The sequence below is a fragment of the Giraffa tippelskirchi genome, chromosome 5 (assembly GCF_054371585.1).
Source record: "Giraffa tippelskirchi isolate mGirTip1 chromosome 5, T2T-mGirTip1v1.2.pri, whole genome shotgun sequence".
NCBI classification, from domain to species: Eukaryota; Metazoa; Chordata; class Mammalia; order Artiodactyla; family Giraffidae; genus Giraffa; species Giraffa tippelskirchi.
The window spans coordinates 4,654,860-4,669,781 of NC_137279.1; the positions used below are offsets into that span (position 1 = coordinate 4,654,860).

General features: G+C 45.0%; 1 protein-coding gene across 1 annotated transcript in view; it reads right to left on the bottom strand.

The window, feature by feature from the left end:
* The window catches only part of CRB1 (crumbs cell polarity complex component 1), a 137,560-nt gene that overhangs the window by 106,447 nt on the left and 16,191 nt on the right, over positions 1–14,922 (bottom strand). The window contains exon 5 of the mRNA XM_081495275.1: positions 9,469–9,651. Within this exon, the coding sequence (XP_081351401.1) occupies positions 9,469–9,651 (183 nt within the window). The remainder of the gene's footprint in view (positions 1–9,468; positions 9,652–14,922) is intronic.

Genomic DNA, 14,922 nt, shown 5'->3' on the forward strand with positions numbered 1-14,922 from the left:
GTTGCATTGAAAAAGCGTTGGTATGTAAATGAACTGGAAAAGTGGAGGCTGTGGTCAGAGAACAGAAGAATGCAAAGTGAGGTTTTCCATGAATTATTGGTGACAAGAAGGTCCAGATCATGACCGCAGAAGTGGATGGAAGTAGCCAGGTAGCAGTCAGAGTCATTTGGAAACAAGGAGGTCAAACAACTGGGAAATGAGGCTTGCAGGGGTGTCTCCAAGAATGAGGAAGGAGTGATAGTAAACTTCAGTGGCTAATGGCAAGGCACAGGGGATGGGAGGGAAACCCCAATAAGGAGAGGCTGCACGTAGGTGGCACCATCCTGTGTTGCAGCAAATTCCTCACCATCTGAGACATCAGATACCAGCCCGTCTATGAAGACACATCTTTCAAATGAGTGGGGTTTTGGATGAAGAGGAAGGAGCACTTGCCTAGAGGTAGAAATAAACTGGAAAGGATGTTGAGTTGACTTTGGGGACGAGTCAAAGATGGGATTTTGGAGAAGAATAAAAAACAACCACCATTTGCAAGGATTGCAGAAAAACAGCATTCTGAGAATATAGCTAGATTGTAGCTAAAGCATGTAGGTGAAAGAAATGTTTGAAAAAGAGCTTATAGAGGGAGGTTGCTGGATCATATGGTACATCTATGGACCCCACTGAGCCATGCCCCCTGATGCATGGACCCCAGTGTTCACTGAGACACTATCACAGTAGCCAGGACATGGAAGCAACCTGGACGTCCATTAACAGAGCAATGGATACAGTAGATGCGGTACATATATACAATGGAATGTCACTTAAACATAAAAAAGAACAAAATACTGCCTTTTGCAGCCACATGGATGGACTGAAAGATTGTTGTACTTAGTGAAGCCAGACAAAGACAAAAATCATATGATATCACTTATATGTGGAATTTAAAAAAGGATACAAGTAAACTTTTCTATAATACAGAAATAGAGTTACAGATGTAGAAAACAAACTCTTGGTTTCCGGGGGGTGGGGGAGGCAGCGAGGGATAAATTGGAAGATTGGGGTGTGAATGTATATAATATATAAAACAGATAACTAATAAGAACCTATTGTATAGCACAGGGAACTCTACTCAATACTCTGAAATGCCTTATATGGAAAAGAATCTAAAAAAGAAAAGATCATATGTATATGTATAACTGATTCACTTTGCTGTACAGCTGAAACTAACTCAATACTGTAAATCAACTATATTCCAAAAAAAAGTTTTTTAAATGAACAACAACAAAAAAGAAAGAAACAGACGCATAGACATAGAAATCAAACTTATGATTACCAAAGGGGAAAGGGGTCAGGGAGAGATAAATTAGAAATTTGGGATTATCAGATACAAAACTGCTACCCATAAAATAAATAAGCAGCAAAGATTTACTATAAAGCACAGGGAACTATATTCAATGTCTTATAATAAGCTATAATGGAAAATAGTGTGAAATATATGTGTATATATGTATACACACACACATATATACATGCCAGAATCACTTTGCTGTACACCTGAAACTAACACAACGTTGTAAATCAATTATACTACAATAAAAAAATAAAAAAGAGGTAAGGAGAGTGATAATGGAGTTTATAATAAATGTTGAGACTTTTAGCATATAGGAGGCAGATCAGAAAAGGATGGGCAATCAGGTGAAATTAGGCAACGTACAGAGCATTCTGGCATCAGAGACCAGGGCTCGCCTGGCCTGGATGAAAACACCTGGGGTGCTGGATGCCTGTAAGTGCCAAGATAAGCGGACTTGTAAGTCACGGTGAGGAACTTTAAACAAACTTATAATCAACTCTGACTCCAGCCTTTCCAAGAATACTTGCTCAGTGACCGAGTAGGGAGAGGTGGAAGAGGACTACTGTGGAAGGAGGGCTGGTTTAAGCCAACAGCAGCTATAACAGAACTTTTTACTGTAAAAAGAGACCTAACTCCTTGGCAAATTTGGTTGATCTAAGGTTTTAATGCTCTCCTGAGGCCTGGGACCTGAGCTGCTCAGGGCTGGAGTAAAGCTCCAGACAAATGTGTGTGTGTACGTGGTTTGGGAAGGGTACGTGATGGAGGAAAAGGTGCTTCTGAAGTATCTTCCATGTGGCTGTCGAGATACAGACTCTCAATAAAGAACACAGCAGTGGCCTTTGGTGAAAGAGCTATAATCTTTGACTAAACCAGGTGGAGGTCCCTGATACTGTTCTTTCTGAACATTGCTGTTGTTATTGTTGTTCAGTTGCTAAGTTGTGTCTGACTCTTTGCGACCCCATGGAGGGCAGCATGTCAGGCTTCCCTGCCCTTCACCATCTCCCGGAGTTTGCTCAAACTCATGTCCATTGAGTTGGTGATGCCAGCCACCCAATCATCCTCTGTCGCCCCCTTCTCCTCTGAAGATTAGCATGCTTAAAGAAACTCTGGGGGAACCTGAGCAGCAGGGAATGAATCGGCTGGGGTTTGCAGACGGCCGTCCTCACCAGCAGCAAACCGACCGCTGCCAGGCCGTGTGCAGGCGCGCAGGGGGGACTCCCACAAGCCCAGCTCCTGAGATCTTCGACCTCTTCTCTGAACATCCGCTTCGAGTTCCTGCTCTAACAACACCTGGCTATTATTGGGGAATGTTACTTCCCTTACAGGTCTTATAAATGGTGGTGGCCCACATCTCTCACACAAAAATAGAATCCAAGTCGCACCAGTGGCATGACAATATGGATTATGGAGATTGTAATTATAAACTTCAAGGTGAAGGATTTACCATGGTTTTATTCTTCTGTTTTAGAAAACTTTTCTTTTCCTAGTACATGTCGACCAGAATACTTGGAGAAGTGACATCTATCTGCTGATTATCCATTTGAGAGCTTTCCTTAGCTTGTTTCAATGTTAAGCCAACAAAATAATGCTAACCTAATAAAGTGGCCAAGTGCTTCCCAAGGGGGCTCAGTGGTAAAGAATCCGCCCAAAATGCAGGAGGCACAGGTTCGATCCCTGGGTGGGGAAGGTCATCTGGAGAAGAAAATGGGTATCTATTCTAGTATTCTCGCCTGGGAAATCCCATGGACAAGGAGCCTGGTGGGCTACAAAGTCCATGAAGTCACAAAAGAATTGGACACAACTGAACGCCTAAACAACAACAATAAAACAATAAAGCCACAAGCCGAGAAGCTGTTATTATCTATCTCTGTCCTGAGGGTCTCACAGATGCAGCCATCTCTGTATCTGGCCTGAATTTGACCTTCCACATCATGACCGTTAATTTTCCCTACAAGATACCTTTGTAGAGAGTAGGTAGTAAGCATAATGAAGATGATTTTCTAAATCAATTGATATATAAGGTGGTGACACACCTTTCCTAACTGTTAGAGCTGAGACAGCTAAATCAAAAGTAGTACATGCAGAAATGTGCTCATATGTGTACTACAAAGGGTTTTGTTTATAGACGTTAAAATTCAAAGTGAAAGCAAAGGTAAATGAACTGGATGAATCTATTGAAAATATTAATAAACACTTCATTACGTAAATAAGGATGAAAGCAAACTTTGCTCTTCTAGGGATACAGCTTTACATGTGCATTTAATATCTGTTCAAGTTATTTAGGACTTATAGTCTCAAGCTTGGAATTATTAATAAGGGGAAGAGTGCACCTCTAAGAACAGTGAGCCTGAAACAACAAAGGAACAAACTCTGTAGACGATTTCTCTGTGGGTAGGAGCTGCTGACGGGCCCATACGCTTGCTTCCTCGCTTCATGAACATAGGAAGCTTTCCGTGTTACACGTTCAGCCCTGTGTGTCTATTGTAGCTGGATCTGGGTAAAAGGACAGCGTTTAACTTTTAAGAAGTGAACACTTCATTTTTAGCGACACTGTGTTGGAGGCGGATGAACCTGATCCCGAGGGGCCTCGTGTGCGGTCACTCTGCCAGGTGGCTCTCCTCGGGGTGTTCCTTGTTGAGAACCCCGCTATTTCTGCCTGAGGTTTGGAGCCAGGACTGCGCAGGAGTCCCTGCTGCACGGCTCGGTTCCTATCATGCACAGAGCAGATGGGCGAGGCAGAAGAAGACCCCCGCCTCGGAGACAGCAAGGAAACGTTCCAGAGACCAGCGATGAGGGCGCTGCTCTTCGTGGAGGAAACACTGATTGGAGGTGGCGAGTGAAAGTTAGAGCTGAAAATTGGACTTGGCTTATGAGCCCTTGGGAAACTTGTTAGAGGTTTTATCACCACATTTTGATAAACAGAAACAAAATGTTCACATTAAAAACATGAGTCAATTGTTTCCAACTTAGCTTAGAACACGATGTCCAAGGGTAAGCACACAGGTCACGACATCCTTTCTTAATGTTTAGAAGTAACATGATTATTTGTATTAAAATACTACCAAGTCATCTGGATTCTTGTAATTTCCACTAAATTCTATCTGACATAAGCAGCGGACATAGGTCCTCTTTCCTGATTTCTCTGGCTGTACCTTTAATGGCTTCACTGTGGCAGTTACTGTATTGTCTTATATTCTTGTGCATCTTTTTTCCTCTCATTCTTTCACCTTATTTCGGGAAGAGATCATGTGTTTTCATCATTATATCCCTAGAACTGAGTCCAGTGCCCCAAAGTCAAAAGTTAAAACATGACAGAAAGAAGCAGCCAACATTCTTTCTAGCAGCGGTCAAGGATGGTCATACAAAATAAAGATAATTTATAGTTTTGGAATGAACTCAACAGTGTTTTTCAACTACAGGCCTTCTCCAATTATAGATTTATTTAGTTTACCATTAAAATTATCTATGTGGGTTTAAGTAAACAGACTTTAAATCAAGTCTTTATCCACCATTCTCATTACAAGTTGATCACTGCAGCTATAGGCACAAAATGGCTATGGTGGTTATGTGAAGAAATTTTGCCGAAGAATATTTTTAATGATTTTGAGATAATTAGAGAAGAGTAAAGAATCTGCCTGCAATGCAGGACCCTGGGTCAGGAAGATTTCCTGGAGAACGGGATAGCTACCTACTCCAGTATTCTTGCCTGGAAAATCCCAGGGACAGAGGAGCCTGGCAGGTTATAGTTCATGGGGTTGCAAAGAGTCAGACACAACTGAGTGACTAAGCGCAAAGCATGCCCCTTTTGCCCACGTCTTCTCTATTTCCCATTTTCCATGGCTTGGAGCTCTCTTTATTTCTGTCTCTCTGGGTACTGTCTTCTTGGAATCTCAGTTAATTTCTACTCTGATATATTTCACTTTTTACGTTATAGAAAGTTAGAAATTACATTAAATATGCAACCACAACTATTTTCAACATGGAACGTAACTGTACATGGAGTAAACAGCAATAGATACATCCTTAATTATAATTTTAAAACTGGAAAAGCTTGTAGCTATATTTAACAACTCTAATGGTTTCTTTGAATGGAGGTCTGTCATTAAACATATTAGTCACAGTTACATTTTTAATCGTGATGGAAATTTATTTTAATCTAACAAGTGATAGAACTGCAAATGTGTATAGCTTGCAAAAAGTACACTGTGTCATTTATATCATCAGCAGAGATCAGTGGGAGCCCATGTGGCACCAGATGTACCAAGCAGACCAAAGTGACACTGCCCTGACTCTGAAATCTAACTGGTCATCGGGCCTGCAGAGCCCACAGAAGTAGACTATGACCTGTTCGTCAAAACTAAAAAGCTGACTGCCCGATAAAATTTTAAAAATTCAAATAAGACTAATAGTTTCCTAACATAATGTCCAAAATGTCCTAGATACAATTGAGAAATCACCCATCATACCAAGAATCAGGAAAACCACAACTTGAGTGAGAAAAGAAAGTGAACTGATGTCATCAACTCAATCTGAGCTGAATCATATTTTGAAACTATCTGACAAAGATTTAAAGTAACCATCATAAAATGACTTAATAAGCCGTTACAAATTCTCTTGAGGTAAAAGGAAAAATAGACAATATTAGTAAAGAATTAGATTATAAAATATGGAAATTATAAAACTGGAAAATAAAAATAGGAGACATGATCAGTTCTCTGGATGGGCACAGTAGTGGAGAGGAGATGAAAGAGAATAAAATTTGTGAATTTGGAGGACAGATCAATAAAATTTACCCATTCTAAACAAAAAAGAGGGAAAAATTAACAGAACTCAGGAATCTGTGGAAAAATAGGAAAAGACACAAAGCTTACATTATCAGAGTTGCAGGAGAAGAAAAAGAGACTAGGGCTGAAAGAGCAATAAAAGAAAAACTTGGCTAAAGACATCCTAAATTTGGCAAAAGACATAAATCCACAGATTTGAAAAGCTGAGTGAATTTCAAATTGGAAAAAAAATAGACACAGAGACACATTCATGAACAAAATTCTGAAAACTAAAGATAGAGTTGAATCACTCCATAATTTTCCCTGCAAGGAGTCAGAGAAAGGATGCGCTACCTACAGGGGACCATCATTTCAATGAGAGTGGATTTCTTACTTGAAAACATAGAGTGCAGAAGGAAGAGATGTATATTTTTTCAAATGCTTAAAGAAAAGAATTGTCAACCATGAACTCTATATTCAACAAACTATCCTTCAGGAATAAATGGGCAATAAAGACTTTCTCAGATAAACAAAAACTAAAAGAATTATCACTAGCACACAAAGAAAAGCTAAAAGGTAAAAGCTAAACACTTTTCTTAAAGAAAAGCTAAGGGAAGTTCTTTAAACAGAAAGGAACTGGCAGCATAAGAATCTTGAGGCAAAAGGCAGAAAGAAAGAACAATGGAGAGGGCAGGTAAACATAACAGAACCCCCTTCTTTTCATAAACGTTCTAAATTATATGTAATGATTAAAATAAGAATTAGAATACCATCTTATCCTCAAGACAATGATACTTTAAAGTGGAGAAGATAAAGGGACCTAAATGGAGAAAGAGTTTTCCTCTGCTTCACCCAAAATTGTAAAATGTTAATACCAATAGTCTACGAGTTACATGTGTACATTGTAATATTCAGAACAACCATATTGTGTATATGAAAAATACACAGTACATCTAAAAATACTAGAACTAAATCAAGATGAAAACCTTAAAAAATTATCAAGTATCCCATAGAAAGGTAAGAAAAGAAAAACAAAGAAATCAAATGGAAAACAAATAATAAAATGGCACAGTTTACCCCAACCACATCAATAATTACTTACAGGTAGATAGTCTAAATATATCAACTAAAAGGTAGAGATTGACGGAACAATTTTTAAAAAGCATGACCCAATAATATGCTTCTTTATTATGACATTTAAAAGAAACTCACTTCAAATTAAATGACAAGAGAGCTGAAAGTATAAGGATGGAAAAAGGCATACTATGTAAACATTAACATTTTTAAAAGGCAGGAGCATGGTTGTTCATGTAGAAAATATGAAAGAACTGACAAAAAATATGCTAGAACTAACAAATGATTATAGCACAGTATCTGAGCACAAGGTTAATATATAAAAGTCAAAAGTCAATTGCTTTCCTACGTAACAGCAGTGAACACGTGGAATTTGAAATTAACAGCACAGTACCATTTATAGTGGCACTCCAAAAATGAAATACTTAGGTACAAATCTAACAAAATATGTATAAGATACATTGAACAAATTATGTGTAAGACTGATATGAGTCAGCCTACAAAGGGGCTTCCCAGGTGGCTCAGTGGTAAAGAATCTGCCTGCCAATGCAGGCGAGGAGAGTTCGATCCCTGGGTTGGGAGGATCCCCTGGAGAAGGAAATGGCAACCCACTCCAGTGTTCTTGCCTGGGAAATCTCATGGACAGAGAAGCCTGGTGGGCTACAGTCTGTGGGGTCGCTAAGAGTCAGACAGGACTGGGCGACTAAACCCGCATGTGACCCTGAATCACTATCTGAAGGACACTTGATTCTGAGAACCCTCTTTGGAAATCACATGAGTGCAAAATGAGCAATTTCATGAAGCCATACTTGGGGCAGCCCAGGACTTCTTAACTCATGTAGTCATCCTCAGCTGCTCCTCAGAAATCAAGGCCCCCACCCCCAGAGCCCTCAGTGTAACGGCCCCCACCCCCACCCCCAGAGCCCTCAGTGTTTGGATCTATAGATACATCGGTCAGCCATGTTCTTTCATCTGATGAGGCAACATTAGCAGTGGCCTCTGACTTTGATAGAATCTCCTCTTTATAACCTTAAACCCAAGGAAAAACATTTATAACTCCCTTACCTTGTTTCAAGAGGAACTTACAGTAATTAACAAAATTACTTACACTATACCAAGATCATACAATTCAGAAAATACAAGAAAAAAAGGCAACTGTAAGAAACAACAGGAAATTTAAATAATCCCAGGGGTGGGGTAAGTACAGAAATGTATTATCAGAAAAACCTATATGCTTGTAGAACCCACTTTTACCTGTAAGATTTCCAGCATCTTACATTGTTTGGAAATGTGATGTATTGCAAGATTTCTTTCATGCTTTTTTTCATTTATCAAGATTTATTTGCACACCTTTTACTAAGGGGAAAAGCATGCAAGCTAGAAGCTATTCAGGAAGAACTATACTCCTGATGTTGACACTGGCAAGACTTTTCTCCTATGTGTTTTCACAGAGGGGACAGTGAGTCAGGACATTCTCTACAGCAACTTTATAGCAAACACTGCCAAGAATTAAAGGTCATTCCACATAAAAACAGACATTAAAAGAAAGGGAATACTAAGTGTAAACAGACCCATCCGCTTTGTTTCTTATTCCTTATTTAGTTTTCTCAGAAATCCCCAACAGCAGCTGAAATATTGCCCTCAGATATCACTGGATCTATTGAGAGAGAAATAAGGTAGAAATCTAGGTTGCAATTAGTTTTCTCAGTGGTATCTATGCAACTGTAGGTAATTGCTACTCATCATCAAATACAGGACTGTCTCCAAACTTCTGAAAAGTTTCAGAAACGGGAACAGACACAAACACAACTGTTTGTGCAAATTTCCAGTGGGTTTAGAGTAAGAATATTGTAGAGTAAGACAGAGCCCTTTAAATTTGGTATGGGGAACAACTTCCACTATAGAATAGTTGATTACTTGAGACTAGATCATTGTTCTCAGTGTAAATATAAATACACTTTTTAAGCAAATTTGAATAACACAAAATGTAACATTATTATAAAATTTAATGACACAAAACTTCTAAAAGTTTCTGTCTCTAAGGTGAAGAGCTTGAGTTGGCTTCTAATTCCCAGGATAAAAGTATACAAGTATTTCCCCTGTCGTACGCCTCTTCTACCCCTGTTTTTAACATTTTCCTCATGATGAGGAATCACGATAGGTGAAATGAGGTATTTTCCAGGCCCACAGGGGGACCTTTGCACCAGGGCACAGGGTTTACACAGCGCCGCTCTCCGGGTGAATGCGTGACCGGCCAGCAAATGCTAGAAAGTCAAGGCGTTTCCCCACGCCGGGCCTTACCTGTGAGTCCGGGTGAACAGATGCAGACGTAACTGGAGGCTTCAGGGCGGCCGGATGCAGACAGCAGCTGGGCCAGGCGCTCACGCCCCCTCTCCGAGGACAGCTCCACGCACTGCCCGCCGGCCTGGCAGGGGCCACTCCCGCATCCGTCGAGGTTGGTTTCACACTGGACGCCCGTGTATCCTGCAGGATAAATGGCCAGAGAGGCTGCGGGCTCAGAGCTCCTCAACCACGGAGCATGCGCCTGACCAGAGGCTGGCACCAGATAACAGGTGCTGCGCCCCCCCTCGAGGAGCCGGCAAGGGGATCTGATAAAGGGGGCTTCCGTGAACGTAAGAGCAACAGCGGAGTCACTTCCATAGAACCAACCAACACTTAACAACGATGGATGAACAAGGGGCTTCAGGATCATCTTGACTTAACCTGGAAGTTTTAACTAAACTCCAATTCTTCAAACATTGCAACTATTTGAATGTCAAGCAAGAAAAAAAAAATGATATATTTTTCCAGACTATAGATGTAAAGTCAGCAGACTGCAGGTGGGCACTAGTGGTAAAGAACTCGCCTGCCAATACAGGAGACGTAAAAGACGTGGGTTCAATGCCTGGGTTGGGAAGATCCCCTGGAAGAGGAGATGGCAACTCACTCCAGTATTCTTGTCTGGAGAACCCCACGGACAGAGGAGCCTGGCCGGCTATGGCCCACAGTGTTGCAAAGAGTCAGACAGGACTGGAGCGACTTAGCATATAGCACACACTCAGCAGAAAGCACACAGCCAAACCTAAATTCTTCTCTTAAACCTCAAAGCAGAGGTAAATGATTTCCTTACACACAGTGAGACAGAGGAAAAAACTTTTGTATTTGAATGGGTTTAGCTGGGTCATTTTACTAGGGACAAGAATAAAAACAACAAAACATGAATGATTTAGTATTTTATAAAATATTTGGAGATTAAATATAAAACAAAGTGCCTGCCAGAACCATTTTCTGTGGTTTTACCGACATAGGCACCTGTTAAAACTATGTGTGTGTCTGTTTATTGTGTGTGTTAACGTAACTGGAATTGCACTGACTGCATGCACCCTTCAGGACAGCTTGGTCTCTTTACTGCCTTGCACAATCTATCCATGTTAGAAATACAGAGCTCACTCATAATTTTTAACTATTGCCAAGGATAGTACTGGAGTGGGGTGCCATTGCCTTCTCCATTCCATAACATAGATGCGTATCATTTGACCACTCCATTCCCTTAGGGGGTTTATATACATTTTTGCTATTACAATATTGCATTGAATAACATCATAAATGTGGCTTGTGCAAATGTCTGAGCGCAACACTGGGGTCTATGCTAGGAGTGGGATTTCTGGGTTATAGGTTATGGGCATTTCAAATTTTAATAGATGCTGGTAACGACCTCTAGAGAAACTGTAGAGGTTGTTCACGTCTACTGGCACAGGATAAGAGCATGTACGGTCCAGACCCTTGTCAACATTTGCCACACCAAGCAAAAATTTTTACCAGTTGTCTAGAGAAAAAAATCATACTTTATCACTGTTTGTTTTACATTTTCCCCAGGTATTATTGAATTTAATATTTTTTGACAATGTTTTTATCATTTCATATCTTTTTCCATTGGGTTGTTCTTCTTAGCGATTTCGACTATTCACATACTATGCGTAGTGTTAGTCCAAAAATGTAAGCTTAGTAAGATGCTAATATAATGCTAGTATAATATGAATGCTCATTTTGTAATTTTAATTAAAACCTATACGGGGTCCCATGTCAAATCATAATCGCAACATAAATTCTTTTGCTCGTCAGTATAATACTTTTGTCACATTTGACTCCTGGGGTCTTTATCAACCTTCTGAAGGAGAAACTGAGAGTTGGAGAGGAAAGTGAAGCACATGTCAGATGGGCCCACAATGCTGTGTAACGGCCCCCACCCCCAGAGCCCCCAGTGTAACGGCCCCGCATCCCCAGAGCCCCCTGTGTAACGGCCCCCCACCCCCAGAGCCCTCAGTGTAACGGCCCCCCACCCCCACCCCCAGAGCCCTCAGTGTAACGGCCCCCACCCCCACCCCCAGAGCCCTCAGTGTAACGGCCCCCACTCCCACCCCCACCCCCAGAGCCCTCAGTGTAACGGCCCCCACCCCCACCCCCAGAGCCCCCTGTGTAACGGCCCCCACCCCCAGAGCCCTCAGTGTAACGGCCCCCACCCCCAGAGCCCTCAGTGTAACGGCCCCCACCCCCAGAGCCCTCAGTGTAACGGCCCCCACTCCCACCCCCACCCCCAGAGCCCTCAGTGTAACGGCCCCCACCCCCACCCCCAGAGCCCCCTGTGTAACGGCCCCCACCCCCAGAGCCCCAGTGTAACGGCCCCGCATCCCCAGAGCCCCCTGTGTAACGGCCCCCACCCCCAGAGCCCCCAGTGTAACGGCCCCGGATCCCCAGAGCCCCCTGTGTAACGGCCCCCCACCCCCAGAGCCCTCAGTGTAACGGCCCCCCACCCCCACCCCCAGAGCCCTCAGTGTAACGGCCCCCACCCCCACCCCCAGAGCCCTCAGTGTAACGGCCCCCACCCCCACCCCCGAGCCCTCAGTGTAACGGCCCCCCACCCCCACCCCCAGAGCCCTCAGTGTAACGGCCCCCACCCCCAGAGCCCTCAGTGTAACGGCCCCCCCCCACCCCCAGAGCCCTCAGTGTAACGGCCCCACCCCCCACCCCCAGAGCCCTCAGTGTAACGGCCCCCACCCCCACCCCCAGAGCCCTCAGTGTAACGGCCCCCACCCCCACCCCCAGAGCCCTCAGTGTAACGGCCCCCACCCCCACCCCCAGAGCCCTCAGTGTAACGGCCCCCACCCCCAGAGCCCTCAGTGTAACGGCCCCCACCCCCAGAGCCCTCAGTGTAACGGCCCCCACCCCCACCCTCAGTGTAACGGCCTTCCACCCCCAGAGCCCCCGGTGTAACGGCCCCCCACCCCCAGAGCCCCCGGTGTAACGGCCCCCACCCACAGGGCCCTCAGTGTAACGGCCCCCACCCCCAGAGCCCTCAGTGTAACGGCCCCCACCCCCAGAGCCCTCAGTGTAACGGCCCCCACCCCCAGAGCCCTCAGTGTAACGGCCCCCACCCCCACCCCCAGAGCCCTCAGTGTAACGGCCCCCACCCCCAGAGCCCTCAGTGTAACGGCCCCCACCCCCAGAGCCCTCAGTGTAACGGCCCCCACCCCCACCCTCAGTGTAACGGCCTTCCACCCCCAGAGCCCCCGGTGTAACGGCCCCCCACCCCCAGAGCCCCCGGTGTAACGGCCCCCACCCACAGGGCCCTCAGTGTAACGGCCCCCACCCCCAGAGCCCTCAGTGTAACGGCCCCCACCCCCAGAGCCCTCAGTGTAACGGCCCCCACCCCCACCCCCAGAGCCCTCAGTGTAACGGCCCCCACCCCCACCCCCAGAGCCCTCAGTGTAACGGCCCCCCACCCCCAGAGCCCCCGGTGTAACGGCCCCCACCCACAGGGCCCTCAGTGTAACGGCCCCCACCCCCAGAGCCCTCAGTGTAACGGCCCCCACCCCCAGAGCCCTCAGTGTAACGGCCCCCACCCCCACCCCCAGAGCCCTCAGTGTAACGGCCCCCCACCCCCACCCCCACTCCCAGAGCCCCCAGTGTAACGGCCCCCCACCCCCACCCCACTCCCAGAGCCCCCAGTGTAACGGCCCCCACCCCCACCCCCAGAGCCCTCAGTGTAACGGCCCCCACCCCCAGAGCCCCCAGTGTAACGGCCCCCACCCCCACCCTCAGTGTAACGGCCTTCCACCCCCAGAGCCCCCGGTGTAACGGCCCCCCACCCCCAGAGCCCCCGGTGTAACGGCCCCCACCCACAGGGCCCTCAGTGTAACGGCCCCCCACCCCCAGGGCCCCCAGTGTAACGGCCCCCCACCCCCAGAGCCCCCAGTCTCTTAAGTCTGCATGTCTACTTTTTAAGCGATTTTATTTCATACTTAAGGATCTACAGATATTCTCTAAATAATGGTTTTCACAAGTTTTTATAAACATGTGCTACAGTTGACTTACTAAAGTTCTATTTTCAATTTTCTCCTCATTCTAAGTTTGAAGACTTCTGCAGAGCCAGATTAAGAAGTAATTTAGTACTTTCATAAATCCTTTTTGCTTTCCAGCTCATGCATCGTCTTTATTCTTATCCTGAACGTCAGGGAGGTTCTGATTTATGGTATTACTGGTCCCGTCCCTACCGCTGGGCCCTGTGGGGATTCTGTTTGCTGCTCCCTTTAACCAGGTATATAAATAGATTCCTTCAGTCAAGGCTACATTCAATAGTTCTAACACGTTTTCCTATAAAACTCCGTACAAAGAAACACTATGATGCTGAGTCAAGACCCCAGGGTTCTTAAATTACATGTTTTAAGAAAACAAAAAACAAAAAAAAACCACACCCAATCTTCTCTGGGTAACAAGAAAACTTTTAAGATAAGCATTTAAGGTGACCGACGCTTGAGATTAATTACCCCTGAAATGAGGACCCTGGGCAATTACAGCGCTGTATTCTCGTCATGGTGCTCAGTGGCAGTTCTCTCATGATCCAAAGGAGTGGTCTCCGATTCTTAGACATAGAGTAGCTTGTGGCATTAAACCCTCTCTTTATACATAACTGTGAGAACTGGGTACAAAGGCACCCTGAGTTTTCTCTCTGGGCAAAATCGACATCCATCCAGTGACCCAAGAGAGAAACTCAGAAGCAGAACTGTCCTAACTTGGCGCCCCCTTCCCAATCCCCACGTCATTTCCACATCCTAAAGGGCTCTCGTGGCCGTCCATACACTCACACCCACCCTCGCCACTGGCATCTTTGTTCCGGTGTGTGACTTACCTCTTATTTAAACCACTGCAGAAGTCTCACGGGATTCCCTGCGGCAGCCTTATTTCTCTCCATCACTCTTCCACTGAAGTGCCAGGGAGCTCTTGGTAAATTAACAGGTCAGACCGCCCCATGGTTTGCAGGGCAGACATCGGGATCTGGCTTCAGTCTCGTCTTGCTCCTCAGCCCACCCCTCTACCCTCAGCCCTGCGTAGCCCAGCATTTTGAAGAGTCCCTCCAGGCCCCACAGTTGGACGGGCTCTTTTCTCTGTGCTCCTGCTGCCCTTTCGTCTTTCCCTTTTCTTTTTTCCTCTCTTCTATCCTCAAACAAGTAATGAGCTACCACCTGCTGGCCTTAGGGTCCAGAATAGCCCATCTCCTAATTCTGGTGTTGGGTTGACATTTATCAACTTGCTGTGGTCTAGGCTGAGCTAGGAGGTCCTTCTGTATTGCTGGACTTCACTCCACAATGACACTATGAGGTGGATATCATCATCATCATCTCTGCTTTATCTGTCAATGAGGAAACCGAGGCTCAGAGCAGAGATGTGGCCAAAGTCACACAGCTAGTGGGTACATTT